General features: G+C 52.5%; 1 protein-coding gene across 2 annotated transcripts in view; it reads right to left on the bottom strand.

The window, feature by feature from the left end:
- The window catches only part of SGSM1 (small G protein signaling modulator 1), an 88,408-nt gene extending 73,669 nt beyond the window's left edge, over window positions 1-14,739 (bottom strand). For both annotated transcript variants that reach the window (XM_032395215.1, XM_032395214.1), the window contains exons 1-2: window positions 14,640-14,739; window positions 14,491-14,534 (exon numbers count right to left, since the gene is read on the bottom strand). In XM_032395215.1, coding sequence (XP_032251106.1) covers window positions 14,491-14,534; window positions 14,640-14,658 — 63 coding nt within the window. In that variant the 5' untranslated portion in view covers window positions 14,659-14,739. The remainder of the gene's footprint in view (window positions 1-14,490; window positions 14,535-14,639) is intronic.
- Between the last annotated feature and the right edge of the window lie 1,985 nt (window positions 14,740-16,724).

The following is a 16,724-nucleotide window of genomic DNA, read 5'->3' as shown; positions in this document are numbered from 1 at the left end:
ATCTGTTTAGTGTCCATCTCTAGGACGGTGCCGGGTAAACAGTAGGTGCTCAATATATGTTGGGTGATCACTCTGATTATTTTCGCAACGCTAACACCAGCAGCAAGGGCTCATCAAATTTGGTTCCAGGCAGTGTCTTTAAGTCCCTCGGACACCTGTTCTCATTTGCTATGTGTTCAAGGCTGGGGTGGGCAAACACTTTCCGTAAAGGGTCAGAGAGCAAACACATCAGGTTTTAGAGTAGGACTGCCAGATAAAATACAGGCTGCCCAGTGAAATCTAAACGTCAAATACGTAAGGAATTTCTTTTAGGGTAAGGATGTACCAGATATTGCATACAGACCAGACCCGTCCTAAAAGATGATTTGTTGTTTTTCTGAAATTCACATTTAAGCGGGCAACCTGAATTTTTATTTGCTAAATCTGTCAAACCGATCTGCAGGCCACATACAGCCTATGTCTCATCGTCTCTTGTTTTCACAACCCTTTTTGGGATGTCAAAACCGTTCTTAGCTTAAGGGTGGTGCACGCACAGGCTGGATTTGGCCCCCGGGGACCCCCCGGTATAAAGCACAGTGTCTGTAGCGCACCTCAGGCCACAATGAAAACCAGCCGGGTTGCTACCTGCTCGTCTCCAAGGCCCGCTGCCTCGGTCCTGACTCGGAGCACACGGCACCCCAGCTGGGGTCTCAGGTGGCTGGCACCTGGACGTGCGGGTGTGTGAGTAATGCTGAGCCCGCAGCAGCTGACGAGATGAAGGCCCCCGGACCCTCAGTCTGCAAGAAACTCACAGTGGAAAGGCCAGTTAATTTAGGATGTCTGGAGGGCCTTTAGGGTGGCTTTAAAAAATAGCTCTCAGCCTTTGGGCAAAGTGAGGAGGAGAGGGCAGTGAGCAGAGGGCCGGCTCTGCCTCCCATGTAGGCACCCCGGACGCTGAGGACAAGATGCAGATGTCCTAGCAGGCCAGGGTCTCCAGCCCTGCCTCGGACCGCGGACCCTAAGACGCAGCTGCCCCAAGGCAGTGTCGTGTCGTGGGCTCTTCTGTGCCTTTGCTCACGCTTGCCTTCTGCCAGGTGCCCCTCTCTGCATGCTCCAGCTCGCTAAGTGCAACTCAGGTTTCAGCCCGCTAATGTCACCTCTTCCTCCTGGGAGCCTTCCTGGACTCTCCATACCCAAGCAGGGATAAATGTACATCTTCCATGTTCTGCTAACACCTGCCTTCCCACCACTTGTCACAGGAGCCAAAACTGTCCCTGATTCACTCAACGTTTATGGAGAACCTCCTATGAGTTTGGTACAAGGTGACAAGCAGACAGAATCCCTGTCCTCCTGGAGGTGACAGTCTTACCGAGATAGACATGAACCAAATCCAACAAACGGGGACATTACAACAAAAAGTGAGGCCAGTTCCCTGCAGCAAAAGAATTTGGTTCTATGAGAACAAATAACAAAGAAACTTGACCTGGTGAGGCAGGTCAAGAGGTCAGGGAGGGCTTCCTGGAGGAGGCGATGCTCAAGATCTAACATACAGAGAACTGAACTCTCTGGTCCATGGTTTCTCCAGCTCTAAAGCAGAGGGAAAAAAGCTGTCCCCTGCAACTGCCCCCCCCAGAGCCACCTTGGAGCTCAAAGGAAGGGACAGATGTAAGGACAATGTGGCAGGGAAAAGCACTACATGGAAATCGCTGGTGGCTTTGTATTTTTTAATTTGTTATAGGTGGGGTGCACAGGAGGTGAGCTGGGCGGGGCTGGAACAGGGCTGCAAGCTGTGACTGTTTCCACCCTGTGGCCCTGCCTTCCTTTCCTGCCAAATCCCGTCCCTTCCGCCTTCCCGCACCTAAATCCATGGGTCACACATGCCATTCCTTCCATGTGACTCACCATTCCCCCCCCCCCCCCCCCGCCTTTGCTTTGTGCAGGCCCCTCCACCTGATATCCCCACCCACTCCTACCTCCATCTCCAGCTCTGGAGAAACCACCCCATCCTCCGGGACTCACTGAGGTGCCCTTCTCCTCACTCCCTCCCGAGAGCCCCCCAAAGTTGATGTGACTCCCCCCACTTCTAAGCTCCTATGGTCAGCTATGAGCACTGGGCTCTCCAGTCAAACTTCCAGAATTCACACCCCAGATCTTGCACACATGATCCTGGGCAAGTCATGTCCCTTCTCTGAACCTCGGGCATTCCCATCAGTAAAATGGGTCTCAGTTATTTGCCTCACAGTCATAAGATAATACATCGAAAGCATTTAACACGGCGGCAGCTGCATAGTAAGTGCTCCATATATTGACGAGGTGTTCACTGCGCCTGGCACCGTGCTTGGGGGCATTATTTCATTTAATCCTCAGGGTAATTAGGTGAGATGGATATGAGGACTCCATTCTACAGATGAGGAACCTGAATCTTGGTGAGGTTAAATACTTGCCCAAGAGCACATGGCTTTTGAATGGCAGAGTGGGTACTCGAACCCATGACTAACTGCCCTCACACTGAGCCAGGCACACAGTAGGTTCATTTATTTATTCAACACCGACTGGTGCATCCCCCAAGCTGCGTGGGTGCTTCGCATCCGTGCACCCAAAGATTCATAACAAGTGTGCAGTGTCACTGCTATTATTCGATTTTCCCAATGAGGCAGCTGACCTAGGAGGGATGGAGACCACCTGGCCTGTGAAGAGGCTGGGATCTGAACCAAGGTCTCCTGCTCTGGAGTCCCAGGTGGCCAACGCACCTGCTCCCTCAGCCCAGTGAGCCAAGTGTCACGGTCATGGCCAACTCCCAGTCCTGCAGCCCCAGCTGGCTCCACTTCTGCCCCACCATGACCCTTCACCCCTGACCTCCCCCAGATGTGCCCGGCGCCTCACAGCTCCCTCTCCCCACTGCACATCAGCTTCCAAAGGAGGATCGTGGTCACAAAAGGAAAACGTCCAAATTGAAATGCTTATTACTGAATGAAAGAAGCCAATCTGAAAAGGCTACGCGCTGTACAATTCTAACTGCAGGACATTCTGGAAAGAGCAACACTATGGAGACTGTGAAAAGATCAGTGGGTTGCCAGGGGTTGGAGGGAGGGAGGGATGAACAGGCAGAGCGCAGAGGATTTTTAGGGCAGATAAAGAGATGTATAGGAAATCTCTGTACTTTCTGCTCAATTTTCACTGTGAACCTAAAACTGCTGTAAAAAATAAAGTCTATTAAAAAAAAGAAGAAGAAGAAAGGAAAAAGGAAATATCCTTTCTGTGCTCGGGGGCTATCGCAGGATGTCAGCAAGGATCCCAGTGCTCCAGCACACAGGGGAAGGGCCTCCTTCCAGATGGGGTCCTCCACGCCCTCCGCCCACCGTGGCCTGCACTGGGCTGGGGCCTTCTCAGAGAAGGGGTCTGCAGGGGTCTGGTCAGTAGGAGCTCAGTGGCCACTGGTGAATGGATCAAAGCTTCCTCTCCTGGACTCTCTCTCTCTCTCATACACAGTTCCAGAACAGACCTGTCCCCCCCCCCCCCCCACACACTTCCACCCTGCCCTCCACATGCACGCAGATGGATAATGAAAACAAAGACCCAGGACGGTCCTTCTGCAGCCCCATCTGTGCGGCGGGAGAGAGCTGGGGGGGTGTGGGGCGGGGCACATAAGTGATGACGCCATGGGCATGTGGATCTTCAGAGTGCTAGAAAAGTCCTCCCTCTCGCACCTCCCTCTTGACCTGCCCTAAACGCGGCTGTGGGCCTTGCTAAAGCCTCTCTCTCACTGGGCTAGGGTGGCCCCAGTTAATCGTTTACTGGGATGCTATAAATAGGTGCCACGCATCGTTCCCTCACGGTATAGGGACTGGCCAACCTGCTCTGACCTGGAAGCAGGGCATTCTGGGCACTGAGGATGGGCTTCCCACACACAGGCTTCTCATCGCTGCCCTGCACAGGTGTTCTGACACCCCTTGACAAGGGGGTCCCCCACCTCCCCCCGCCGTGCCTGGTTCTGGGGCGTTCACCTGGGGGCATCTTGGCAAAAAAGGTCCTTCCAGCCACACTCCGTCCTGCACACAGCCACTCAGGGAGATGATGCGGCTGTGAAGACAATCAGCCCCCTGCCGCCCCTCCATTCCGTGTCTCACATGCCCAGCCCACACCCTGGAGACGGGCCAGCGCTCTCCTGGGGGCTCTGCCTGCCGCGGCGGGGTGGGGGGGCAGCTCCCCCCGCAACGCCCCCACTACCACAGCCCCACGGGCCTCGTGCATGAGGAAGGCACGCACAGACTCTGCAGCAGCCTCCATGCTCTTTGGGGGTCTGAGCAGCTGCAGGAAAGAAGAACTGGAATATTCCCAGATGGCTGCTTCAAACACGCACAGGGCGCAACCAGGAAACAGACTAACTGCCTCTAGCCTAGGTCAGGAAGAAGAGCCGCCCAGGACTGCATGCATGGGCTGGGTTAGGACCCTGGCTCCGCCCCCTCACCAGCTGTGTGACCTTGGGCAAGTCACTTCACTTCCTCCATGCTTCCATGTACTCACCTGTAAAATGGGATAATAAACAGGACCTACCCTTCTGAGGTCTTTTAAGGATTAGCTATGTTAATGCATGTAAAGCACTTAGCACAATGTCTAGGGCACAACAGAACTTTCCGGAAATGCTCTATGCCTGTGTTGTCCGAAGCGGGATCTCTAGCCACATGTGGCCATTGTGCACTTGAAACTCGGCTAATGCGACTGAGCAACAGGATTTTTTATTTAATTGAGTTTTATACTTAATTTAAATGTAAACAGGCACGTGACCAGTGACTCCCATTGGACGGCACAGGCCTGGAACACACAGTAGGTGCCCAATAAATGCTAATTATGATTATTATTAGGGGTGGTTGTCATTGCAGGGCTCACCAGGTTAGAAATTAGGGAGCATTCCATTTCTGAGCAAGCCGAGGTCGGGTAAACTGTATTCATCTTCACATCCCAGCATCTTACAGGGCAGTTCTGAACCGTATTTGGGTTTTGGGATTGTGGACCCCTTAGGGGCACTGAGGATACAGTCTCCCTAGAGCAAGTACAGAGTGTCTGCACAACTTCAGGCTGTGCACGCTGCTAGAGTAGAATCTCTGATCTGGCGGACACCTAGCACCCAGTAGGTCCTCAAGTAGCACTTCCAGCAGGACTGGGGCAGCTGTCTGCACGTCAGGGCTGGGCTCCGGATGCCGGCCCCTTCACCTTGTCTAGGTGGACATCTGTGGCTTGTCTGCCTGGTTCCCATGTCCCTGTCTGGTCATTTCACCTTGACTCTCCTCTGGGTCCCCTCCCTCACTCTCACTGGGCTGAAGCCACACCGTCCCTTGACTGATCGGAGCAATGTGCCCCACGGTGATTGGAACCCCTGGATAGAGCTGCACCTGAAGCTGGCATCACTCCAAACTTCCCAAACCCCTGAACCAATAAATTGATTTTTTGAGCCTCTTTCCCTTTTGGGTAAAAATACCCTGCTGTGCTGCTTCTCAGTTGTGTGACCTTGGTCCAATTTTATTTTTTTAGATTATTTACTTATTTATTTATTTATTTGAGAGAGAAAGAGGGAGAGCACACAAGTGGGGGGGTAAGAGCAGAAGGAGAGAGAGAAGCAGACTCTCTGCTGAGCAGGGAGCCTGACACGGGGCTCAATCCCAGGACCCTGAGATCATGACCTGAGCCGTACGTTGACGCTTAACCAACTGAGCCACCCAGGAGCCCCACCTCGGTCCAGTTTCCTAACATCTCTGAGCTTCAATTTCTCTCATCAGTAGAGTTGCTGTTTGTTGTTTCCTACTCTAAAGGAAGCTTGCTTGGTGCATTAAATAAGATCAAACAAAGCAATTTAGAACAGCATTTAATAAATGGTGGTTATAAAGATGTCTTTATTTCTAAAAAAAAAAAAAAAAGGAAAAAATGCATGATAGTTGCTATAATTCTAACTTACTAATCAAACATAATTTACTAAATAATAAAAATTAAAGGAGAATCCGTTCAGGGTCCCAGGTACCCCCACGTCTCTTAACTCTTGGGGCTTCTGTTATCTGATTTTTAAACGAGGACTCACGGCTAAAGGAACTGTTACTGTCCTTTATAAACCTGAGTTCCTTCAAGGTTCTCCGAAGAAAAAGCACAAGAATCTATTCCTGTCTTTCTGTACTACTAAAAGAAAAATACACTGCCTCCCATTGGAGTTCAGCCCTCTTAGCTGCTCACCCAGGGGCTCAGAGCCACTAAGTGGCGGGGCCAGCAGGCTTACGAGGGCGTCCGTCCTTTCTTGGCTGAGGGATTACCTCGATGAGGCCAATGAGCAACCAGACCCAGAGGGAAGACCCAACTGCCTACCTCAGGATGGCGAGGCAGCCAGGCGAGACTCAGACTTCCTGACCCCCGTTCCAGGGCTCATTCCTCCGGACCCCAGGAAATACCCCCTCCCCAGTCTATAGCACTGCTCCCGTGGCTGCAGCACCCCCAGCCCAGGGCTTACCCACGGGGCATAAGAGCAGGGCTGCGTGGTACAGGATACGCTTGCCATCTGATGCACGAGGACACGAGTCAGAGAGGTTCACGCATCCACTGAATGACAGGGCCGGAACTTGAACTCAAGGCTGTCCAGTTCCAAAGCTTGGACCTTTCCCCAACTCCACATGCTCAGGATAGCTTATAATCATAAGTAGGTCATTGGTTTCAGCTCCGGAGTAATGCAGAGCAGGGTTCTAGGGCCAGAACCCCATGCTGCACTTTTGACAATGTCCGTGACCTTTGGTAACTTACTTGATACTTGTGTATCAATATCCTTATGTTTAAGGGACAGCGTTTTAGCCACTTCATGTGGTGGCATCGGGACAATTAAATGAGGTCATCTATATAAAATGCTCAGTAAATGCTGTTTAAGAAATAAAAAAAAATCTTTATCCTATTAGAATGCCTTTAGTTGAGCCCTTGTTTTCCCTGAGTGAAATGAAGGCTCCCAAATAGTCTCATCAGCTACTGAGTTTGAATAGGTCTTAAATACAGGCTTGGCAAACTCGGAGTTGACAAAATGCGGGGAGACTTGGCTCTCGGAAAGTGATGCTGGCCAAATTTGATGGCCTGAGGTTCTTAGAATCCTGGAGCTGTCCAACCTTGTCCACTTAGAAAGCAGAAGGACACAGGGAAAAGGGATCTGTTAGGAGGCCACAGGTGGTTAGGGGCAGAGTTGGGCAAGGGCTCCGGTGCCCTCGCTTCCTATCCTGGGGTCTGCCGGCCCACTGGGGTGACAAAAATGCCCTTTCCTACCTGCCCACCAGCGACAAATGCTCCCACTGGAGCCCCTCCTGAGGTTACTGCAGGGGACGACCCAGCCAGGCTGCAGAGGAGACGTAACCAAGCCAGAAGCCCTTCTGCCTCCCTCACATCCAACCAGGGGGTGCTGAAACCCAGGCCCTGCACTAGCAAAGGCTCCTGGAAGCCGTATTGCCAGACCCTGAAAAAAGCATCAAAATGCACTGCACGGATGTGACTGCATTATTCATGAGCAGAATTTCCGCCATCTTAAGCCTGAAAACACGACACATGCAAACTGATTTGAGTCAACCCTAAAAGCATCAGAGAGCCCAAAAATATCCACACCCAGTATTCCTATATCCATTCGACTGGCAAGAATTTCTGGAACCCCTACTTGGCCAGTGGGGGAGCAGGGCAGAGTGGGGGGGGCTGTGGTTTCTAGCCTAAGAATTGAAAGCTCGGGAGAGAACAAGATAAGTTTCCTCTCTTGCCTAATGACCTTGTGCCCCGCATTTGTCCCCTGCATTTACACTGGCCCACAGCCTGAGCAGTCTACAACATGGATGAATTCATGTCCCCACTGTCCCCCCTTGTTCAAAATCCTCCCATGGCTGCCATCTCATGTCCGAGGGCCACAAGACCCTGCAGAAGCAACCTCCTACTCCCTCTCTGACCTCGTCTCCTCCTCTTCCATTCTGTTCACTCTACTCCAGGCTCCTTGGCCTCTTTGTTCTTCATTGCTCCTGACTCTGGGCCTTTGCATATGCTGTTCCCTCTGTCAAGAACACCCTTCCTGCAGACATCAGCAGGGTTCTCTCCTTCTCTCTAGGTCTCTGCTCAAATGTCACCCCATCAGAGAGGTCATCCCTGACCACCTTCTCTCCACCCACGTTCCAGTTTTATTTTCCTCACAGCACTTGTGACTTCTAATACAGACATACTTTGCTTCATTGTGCTTTGCAGACACTACTTTTTTTTTCTTTTCTTTTTTTTAACAAATTGAAGGTTTGTGGCAATTCTGCATCGAGCAAGTCTATATCAGCGCCATTTTCCCAACAGCGTTTGCTCACTTCCTGTCTCTGTGTCACACTTTGGTAATTCTAACAATATTTCCAAACTTCTCTTTATTATTATATATATCACAGTGATCTGTGATCAGTGATTATGACTCACTGAACACTCAGATGATGGTTAGCAATTTTTTAGCAGTAAAATGTTTTTTGGGGGAAGCCTGCACCTCCTACTTAAAATGTGTAGTATATAGGGCGCCTGGGTGGCTCAGTCAGTTAAGCGTCTGCCTTCTGCTCAGGTCGTGATCCTGGAGTCCCGGGATCGAGTCCCACATCGGGCTCCCTGCTCAGTGGGGAGTCTGCTTCTCTCTCTCTGCCCCTTACCCCCCTCTCCTGCTCTCTCTCACTCAAATAAATAAATAAATAAAATCTTTAAAAAACGTATATATTAAAAATGTATACAATGTATACAATACGGTAAAAATATAATTATAATACATACCAGTATTTCTAAGTTAAGATATATACATTGGTTTTTTGAGACACAATTCTTTTGTACACTTAATAGACTATAGCATAGTGTAAACATAACTTTTATATCCGCTGGGAAACCAAAAAATTCCTTTGACTCAACTGATCACAATATTTGCTTTCTTCTGGTGTCCTGGAACCGAACCCGCAATATCTCCGAGGTGTGCCTGCGTCTATTTATTATTTGTCTGTCCCCCAACTAGATCATATGCTTCATGAGAACATGTGAGCAAGGATGCTGCTTTGCTCCTTCTCTAAACTCCTAAAGCTGTACCTGGTACCCAGTAGATACTCCATAAATATTTGTGGAAGAAAGAAGGAAGGAAGGAATGAAAGGAGGGCAGGTCGAGAGAGAGGAAGGAAGGAAGGAAAGAAAGGAGAACGTTTTCTTCCAAGAAGTGGCAAAAGGCTCCCTCCTGGCCCCTGTTATCAGCTGAAACTTCCTGAAGTCCAAGTGCAAGCAAGACCCTCCTTGCTCATAAATTTTCCACAGCTCCCCACCATCTGATGGAGCAAATGCTACAGCCAGGCATTCACAGCCCCGAACAAGCTGCCATAATGGACCTGTCCTGCCTCATCTCTTCCCCTACACACGCCTGACCCCCAGCCACATTTCCAGGGACTACGCTGAACCTCTGTGAGGCCACCCGTCAGGGCCTGACGACAAAGCAGGGTTTGAATCCTGGCTTCTCCACGGCCTGGCTGTGTGACCTTAAAGGGAGCTGCTTAACCTCTCAGTACCTATAGCTCCTTCTTTATCACAGTGAAGCAGATGAGTATTCTCCCTCTCAGGGCCGCCGTGGAGAGTGGAGGAGGGAACGTGTGGGGCTCACTCAGCACAGTGGCCGGCACAGAGGTTTCTCAGTCTCAACAACAGTGCCATTCTGGGCTGGACGCTTCTTCGTGGTGGGGAAGGAGGGCTGTCCTGTGCATTGCAGGAAGCTGAGCAGCATCCCTGGACTCTCCCCGCTAGATGCCAGCAGCACCCCCAGTTTTGACAACCAGAAATGGCTCCAGACATTACCAAATGTCCCCTGGGGAAGGGCTGCCAGATTTAGCAATACATACACTAAAAAAAAAAAAAAAAAAAAAAAAATCACTGTTTATCTGGAATTCGAATTTAACTGTATGACCCATATGTTATCTGGCAACCCTACCTGGGGGGGGGGGGCAAAATTGTCACCCTTCTTTCATTGAGTACCACTGGATTAAAGTGGAAGCACCATGGGGGTCTTAGTAGAAACATGGGTTGATTCTCTCACTTTCCTCTAGTCTTCTTAGGATGTGGAGCCCTCCTCCCCCATCCCATCACCCCCCACCCGAGGGCTGGGAGGCGCGGCCAGCCCGGCGCAGCTCCCCAAACACGCCCAGCTCAGGCACTGTGACAAGGGCTCCCCACGGCAGCTCTCCCACCAGCCCCAGTTTGCAGAAGTACACAGAGCCTCCTCTCCAGCACCCGCCTCGTCCCCCTGCCTCCTTCCCAGGGTCTCTCCTCCCGTCCTCCAGCTGCAGCCTTCTCCCTTCCGATCAAGAGGCCTCCCAGGCCCAGCACCAGGCAAGAAAACAAGGCAGTTAGTCACTCCACTTCCGTTATCAACTCGTGTCACGTGGCTGGCTCCTTTAAGGGCAGTCGTCATGGCAACAAGAAGCCAGTCCCCGCTGCTCAGGGAACCAAAACAAAATTAAGGGGTGGAGGCGGGGAGAGGAAAGGAGGGGAGGGCGAAGAGAGCCAGGAAGGAGCCAGGACGGAGCTGGTTGGGTTTAACTAGAGGAAATTATGCCGAGGCCACCCTGTCTCCAGCTTTCCCTTGGCGACATTGGGGAGATAGGAAAAATAAGACGCCTGCCCAGAAGCAGCTCAGGCTCATGTGGTGGGTGTTTTCACATGGCTTATCCTGAAAGGTGAGTAATCTTCATCCTCATGATGAGTAAACTGAAACTCAGGACCCTTGTGAAGTAAAGACAGATGCTTGTCTAAGACTGTGCAATTTACAAGCAACCAAGTTTAGCTCCACCCTCTACCTCCATATAGCTCATGTCCTCCCTGCTCCTTTCCTTGTGCTTTTAGGATAGGACCATGTGCTCTGCCCCTCTGCATTTGGCACCATGCTGCTTTCTCTCTGTACTCCAGCCACTTCCCAGTCCTTTCATCCCTCGAGTTCACAGTGCTCCCTCCAGCCACAAAGCCTTTGTATATGCAGTTCCCTCTGCCAGGAAGGGTTTTCTTCTGTGTCTTCCCACCTCCTACCTCCAACTAGAAGGTTTACTCATCCCTCACGTATCCTAAACATCACTTCCTCCAGAACGCCTTCCTGGGCCACCTGCATGAGGTTACTTCACCCTGTTATGTGTTCTTGTGGTGCCAAGTGCCTCTCCTTCACACGTTGGTGCAAAGCCTGTCATGATCCCTTGAATTACAGTCAGAATGTCTCTTGGGGTCCGTCTACCATACTAGGATGTCAGCCCCAAGTGGGCAGGACTTATCTTGTTCACTGCTGTATCCACAGAGCCCAGACTGGTGTCTGGCACACAGATGCCCCTCAGTAGATAAACGCACCAGAATTTGAACCCAGCTCTGGGTGAGCCCAAAGCTCCTTCTTGACCCGCTTCATGGTGCTGGATCATACTGGCTCCCAGAGTCAGCACTGGACAGAGCTTCCAGCCCCACAGCCTCCGCCGGCCTTTGCGGCTTCCGTGGCTCAGCCCAAACTTGCACACCTTGTCTAAGGAAACGGATTGTTAAGCCACCCCTTCCAGAAAGAATGATGGGAGGTGCCTCTGAACGAGGCTGTGACAGGCAGGGATGTGGCTCCTCTGAACCCAGAAGATGGGGGAGGAGGGAGAAGGAAGAGCAGACTTGACTCCCAGGTTTCTAGGCAAAGAGCTTCCCTCCACCATTCCATTGGAGACCGGGTCTCTGATACTGGGGGGAGATGCTCCCCAAAGAGGTGCGCAGAGGAAGGAAAGGAGAGAGGAGGTCTGCCTTGGGGGTGGGGGATGGACTTGTCACCATGCCCTTAGGGGCATCCATGCTGAACAAAGGGCTCATTGAAGACTTGAACTTGTCTTCCCTTTACTGGTTCCCTGCCCTTGAGACATCATTTATTCTGTCTGGGCCATTTGTCACCTCTGTATGATGGAAACCATGCCACCCACATGCTGAGACTCATCCTGTGCCGTGTAGGCTGGATGGGCACATTTGGCATATAAGAGGTAAGAGCCTGGCTCTGATGTCAGACAGACCTGGGGGTTAAGTCCTTGGCTTTGCACCTTCTTGGCTGTGTTCTCTTGAGCAGCTCACACCTCCACTCCAGGCTTGGTTTCCTTGTCCGTAAAATGGGGACAATCTCAGTCACCTCATAAAGTTACTGTGTACACAGGGTCTGGCACAGAGTAGCCCCCACTATATGGAAAATCTGATTACTGAAATGACGTGCCCCAAGAAATGCAGAATTTAGAACCAGCCACCAACTTGTGACGGTAAGCCTTGCCTTCTGACTGCAGGTAATGGGGTGCTTGAGGCCCTTTGCCCAAACTTGCAAGGTTCTGTCCCTGACCCCCTCAGGCACCAAGCAGGGTGCCAGGGGGTCCCTCTGATCAGGTGATGGCCTCGGCCTTATGCCAGTCAGAAAGCTCATTACAAGTCCCAAACTTGGCTGATCCCAGGACAGAGGATGCAAGCCCACAACTCTGGTCACCAGGGTCAAAGTGTCCCCCACAGCCTGCCAATATCCCAAACTAGACTAACATGGGTGGGATCTCTAAGAACACTGGACCAATGCCTCTTTCTCCAGATGTGGAAACTGAGTCCTTGAGAGGAGAAAGGGCTTGGCCAGGGCACCAAGGGAGCTGCTGGCCAAGCTGGTACCAGGGCCTCAGCTGAGCCCTGCCCAGAGGCACTGTTCTCCCCAGATGTCTTGCTCACATGCTCTTCTGCCTGTAGACCCCTCCCAATTGAACCAGCAAACCATTTCCTTAAAAACATAGCCATTCCAGGTGAAAACATCTGGGAAGCACAAATTAACCTAAACTAACTAGGTTTAGTCAAACAATGAACACAGAGACTGCAGGTTTTAACCTGAGGGCTTTTGGGAAGGTTCTATGGACACCCTCCCCCAACACAGTCCTCAGAATATTGTAGATCTGTAGGTTCTGTTGGAAAGATGGTCTATTTAGATAGAGCTTTCGTCAGATCTACACAGTGCCTCTAAGAGGGCTAAAGTGAAAAGTTCTGGGCCTTTCTGAGGAATTCCACGTATCCTATTGTGCATCCTTATTCAGAAATGCTAGAGTGTACAACCAGCCCTGGAGCTGATTTCTTTCAACAACACGGGACATGCCACACACAGAGACCTATACACAGACATACGCCCATGCTTTCCGAGGAGGGCGGGGCAGCAACAGGTCCCAGCTTCAAGGCTGTCTTTGATGGCTGTCTGCCACTATGTGGGGAGGGCCTTCTTGGTGCTCAGTGCTGACACCAAAGGCTGACACCCTCAACACACACACACACACACACACACACACACACACACACACACACAAACACAGAGGCAAAGGAATCAGGCCAGCCCCCAAGGTCTGCAGCCATTCATGGTCTCGGGCTGAGGACTCAAGATAGGTGATCAGCTCAGCAGTGATGGGGTCCCAGGGTGAGGGATGTGAGGTGACATAAGGAAGGCAAGATATACACATACAGTCACACATACATGGTCACAGCCTCACTCATGCACACAGAGACTCATGCATCACACAGATACACATCATACTCACAAAAACAGATAAACACACAGACACATGGACACGCAATATGGAGATACACTTGGGTATCTCCAGACAGATGCACAGATGTTCTCAGACACACACACTCACGTCCTCGCCCACACAGGCGTGAGCGTGCTCTACACACACGCACACACGGTCCAGGCATCTAAATGCTTCCCAGGAACCCATCACTATAGATTCACCCCTCTGCCGGAAGTCAAGCGCTATTAACTAAAGGCTAGACTGGGCTCCCCAGCTGGCCCCAAGGAGAGCGAAGGGGCAGAAGGGCAGCTGAGCCCTACCTGATTCTCACCCTACTGCGTGGGGGGGTGGGGGTGGGGAGGGGTGGGTGAGGGGAACCCACCTGCCAAGACGCCCTGGCACATGCCCACAAATGGAGTAACCCACTGACCAGGGACTTTCAGGGAGGGAGTCCCCTGGCTCCCGGGGGTGGATCCAAGGACTGAGAATTGGGGGGGGGGGGAGGGGGGGGGGGGGTTGTTATTTTCCCAAAGTGAACCTTTCCCCTTTTCCGAAGTCTGGTCCTCCTTCTGCAGTCCCATCCAGGCCTCCACCTCCCAATACGTCCAGTCGGCCCCCCGCCCAGGTGCTTGCCTCACCTTAGTGAGACCCACCCACCTGCTCCTCCACAAGAGGGGGTCCTACTCAGACACATCCAGGTGTGCCCCACACCTGGGGGGCCCTCCCGCTCCATCCGCCCCTGCACACAGCATCCAGAGCCCCCCCAATACCCGAGGCCCCCACCCCCAAACTCACCCGCCTCCAGTGCTGCAGGAGGTAAATACCTACCCAGGTGAGCCCCGCACCCGAGGTGGCCGCCCCCGCTGCCACGAACCACCACTCCTTTAGAGACCCTTCCCCGGGGGGCTGCGGCAGCCCCCTTCCCCAGGGTCGCGCCCCCCGCCCCGGCACCTACCTCCTTCTTGACGGTGCGCAGCAGCCTCTGTCGCGTGTCCGCCTCTGTGGGACGAGACGGGGGGGACAGCCGGTCAGCCCAGCGCTGGGGGCGGGGGCCCGGGGCTGTCCTCCCGCCGCCCCCGCGCCCCGCGCCCCGCGCCCGCTTACCCGCGGGGCCCGAGGCCATGGCCGCGCGCGCTGCGTTCCCAGTCCGGGCGGCGGCGGTGCCTGCTCGCTGGCTCGGCTGCAGCAGCCGCGGCGGGGCGGGGCCGAGCGCCCGGTGACGTCAGGCCCCACCGCGCGGCCGCCCCGCCCCTCCAGAGAGCCGCCTCTGCGCGGCCCGGCGCCGGGCGGGAGGGTCCTTTGGGGCCGGACGCACGCTGGGGTCCCCGCACGGCCAGCACCCCGCCCTCCGCGGGAAGCCCTGCCCCCCACGCCCGGCGCCCCAGGTCCCTCACAACCTCTATTGGGCTGAGCAAGGAGGAATCATTTGTTTGAGGTCCGCTCTGTGCCAGGCTCGAGCCTCAGTGTTCTCATCTTTAAAATGGATATAATATGATAACATCATAGGAATGATATGAGACGTCAATGAGATAGTGAATGTAAAGCACTTAACCGAGACCTGGGAAAAAAGGCCAGCAACCGTAAAAGATAGCTGCTGTTTATTATTCTTATTATTGTTATTATTATTTTATTATTATTACTGAGAGTCTTCCAAGATATGGCCAGGCCTTGAGTGGCTCCCTTCCCCACATGCAGATCACTGGGAGAGTGGGATCCTCCCAGGACCCCAATAGGGCACCTGTCAGCCAGGACCTCCAGGGCCAGGCAGGCAATGGCTTCTTTGGGACCAACGCTTGTTCCACCAAATTCCTGACCACGGCCACCCAGACTGCAACTCGGGTCTACAAACATTTATTGAGCACCTACCCTGTGCCAGGTTACTGTGCTGCTGATATCGAAGTGAGCAAGTCAGACAAAAGCCTGCCCTTGAAGGGCTTAGGAGGTAGACAACAAAATAAGCAGATGATGTGGCATGTTGGAAGTTTCTGGAGAAAAATTAAGTAGGCAAAGGAGACAAGGAGGGCCCACACAGGTGGGGTTTGTATTTTAAAGTAGGGTGCTTGAGGGAGGTCTCACTGAGGAGGTGACATTTGAGTAAAGAAGAGAAAGAGTAGACTTTGAGGATTTCTGGAGGAAGAGCATTCTAGGCAAAGGGAACAGAAAGTGCAAAGGCTGAGATGGGAGTGTGCCACTGGGTGTGACAAACAGCTTGGAGGCTAGTGGGGCTGGAGTGGCATGAACAAGGAGGATGGTGGGAGGCCAAGGTCCTGTTAGGGCCTTGAAGTCCACGTTAAGGACTTGCATCCTGCCCTCAAGAGCCCCCTCCCCCCCCAGGATTCAGCCCTCCTGTCACAAGGACTGAGGACCGCTCAGAGTGTGTCCTCTCCCTGAGGGGATTCGGAATCCCCTCTTTTCCACTTGTCAGTGTCAGTTGTCTTTGGCCCGAAGCCAGAGAAGTTCATTTTGGCTAACCTAGGGAAAAGGGAATAAACTGGAAAGATAACAGGCATTCCCAGAGTCCAGGGGAGACTGGGGAACTGGGTTGAAAGCAAGGCAGCTCCAGAAAGAGAGACCTTTGGGAATAGTCACCTGGTGAGGACAGCGTGGTTAGGGTGCCACCACTCAGGTGAAATGAGCTATAGCTGTTGGAAGCTCCTGTTCCAAGGAGGGAGCATCCCACTGGCTAGCCTGAGACACACACCTGCTCCTTGCTAGGGAAGGGGACTCTCAATCACAATCCCACCCACCCACTATCCCCAATGAGAATGTGGCAAGTCCACGGGGGCCCCAGAGAATGTGAAATAGTTGCTTGGTGGCCACCCCCACCCCCATATGTTAGAACCATAAATTGAGGACCTACTAGGTGCTATTGTCTGCTTGATCTTATTGGCTCCCCACCCCTCAACATTGATTTTTTTTATATCATAAGAGAAGAAAGCCAAGCCTGGAAAGGGCTTTGTCCAACTTCACACGGCAAGTGAGCCGCAGCCAGAATTATGACCTCAGGATCCAAGAGATTGATTCAGTGGTTCTTCCCCTTGACTGCACGCTTAAGTTAACGAGGGTACTTTAGAAAAGTAGGGTGCCTAAGCATCCCTCTGGGGAGCCATTTTTCAGAGCCCACGTTTCTCCCTTTCCTGCCAAGCACTAAGTCTGGGAAGTTGACCTACTCTGCGATGGTCCTTCCTT

This window comes from Phoca vitulina, unplaced genomic scaffold (assembly GCF_004348235.1).
Source record: "Phoca vitulina isolate PV1807 unplaced genomic scaffold, GSC_HSeal_1.0 scaffold82, whole genome shotgun sequence".
Classification (NCBI taxonomy): Eukaryota; Metazoa; Chordata; class Mammalia; order Carnivora; family Phocidae; genus Phoca; species Phoca vitulina.
This window is presented reverse-complemented; position numbering and strand designations above follow the sequence as displayed.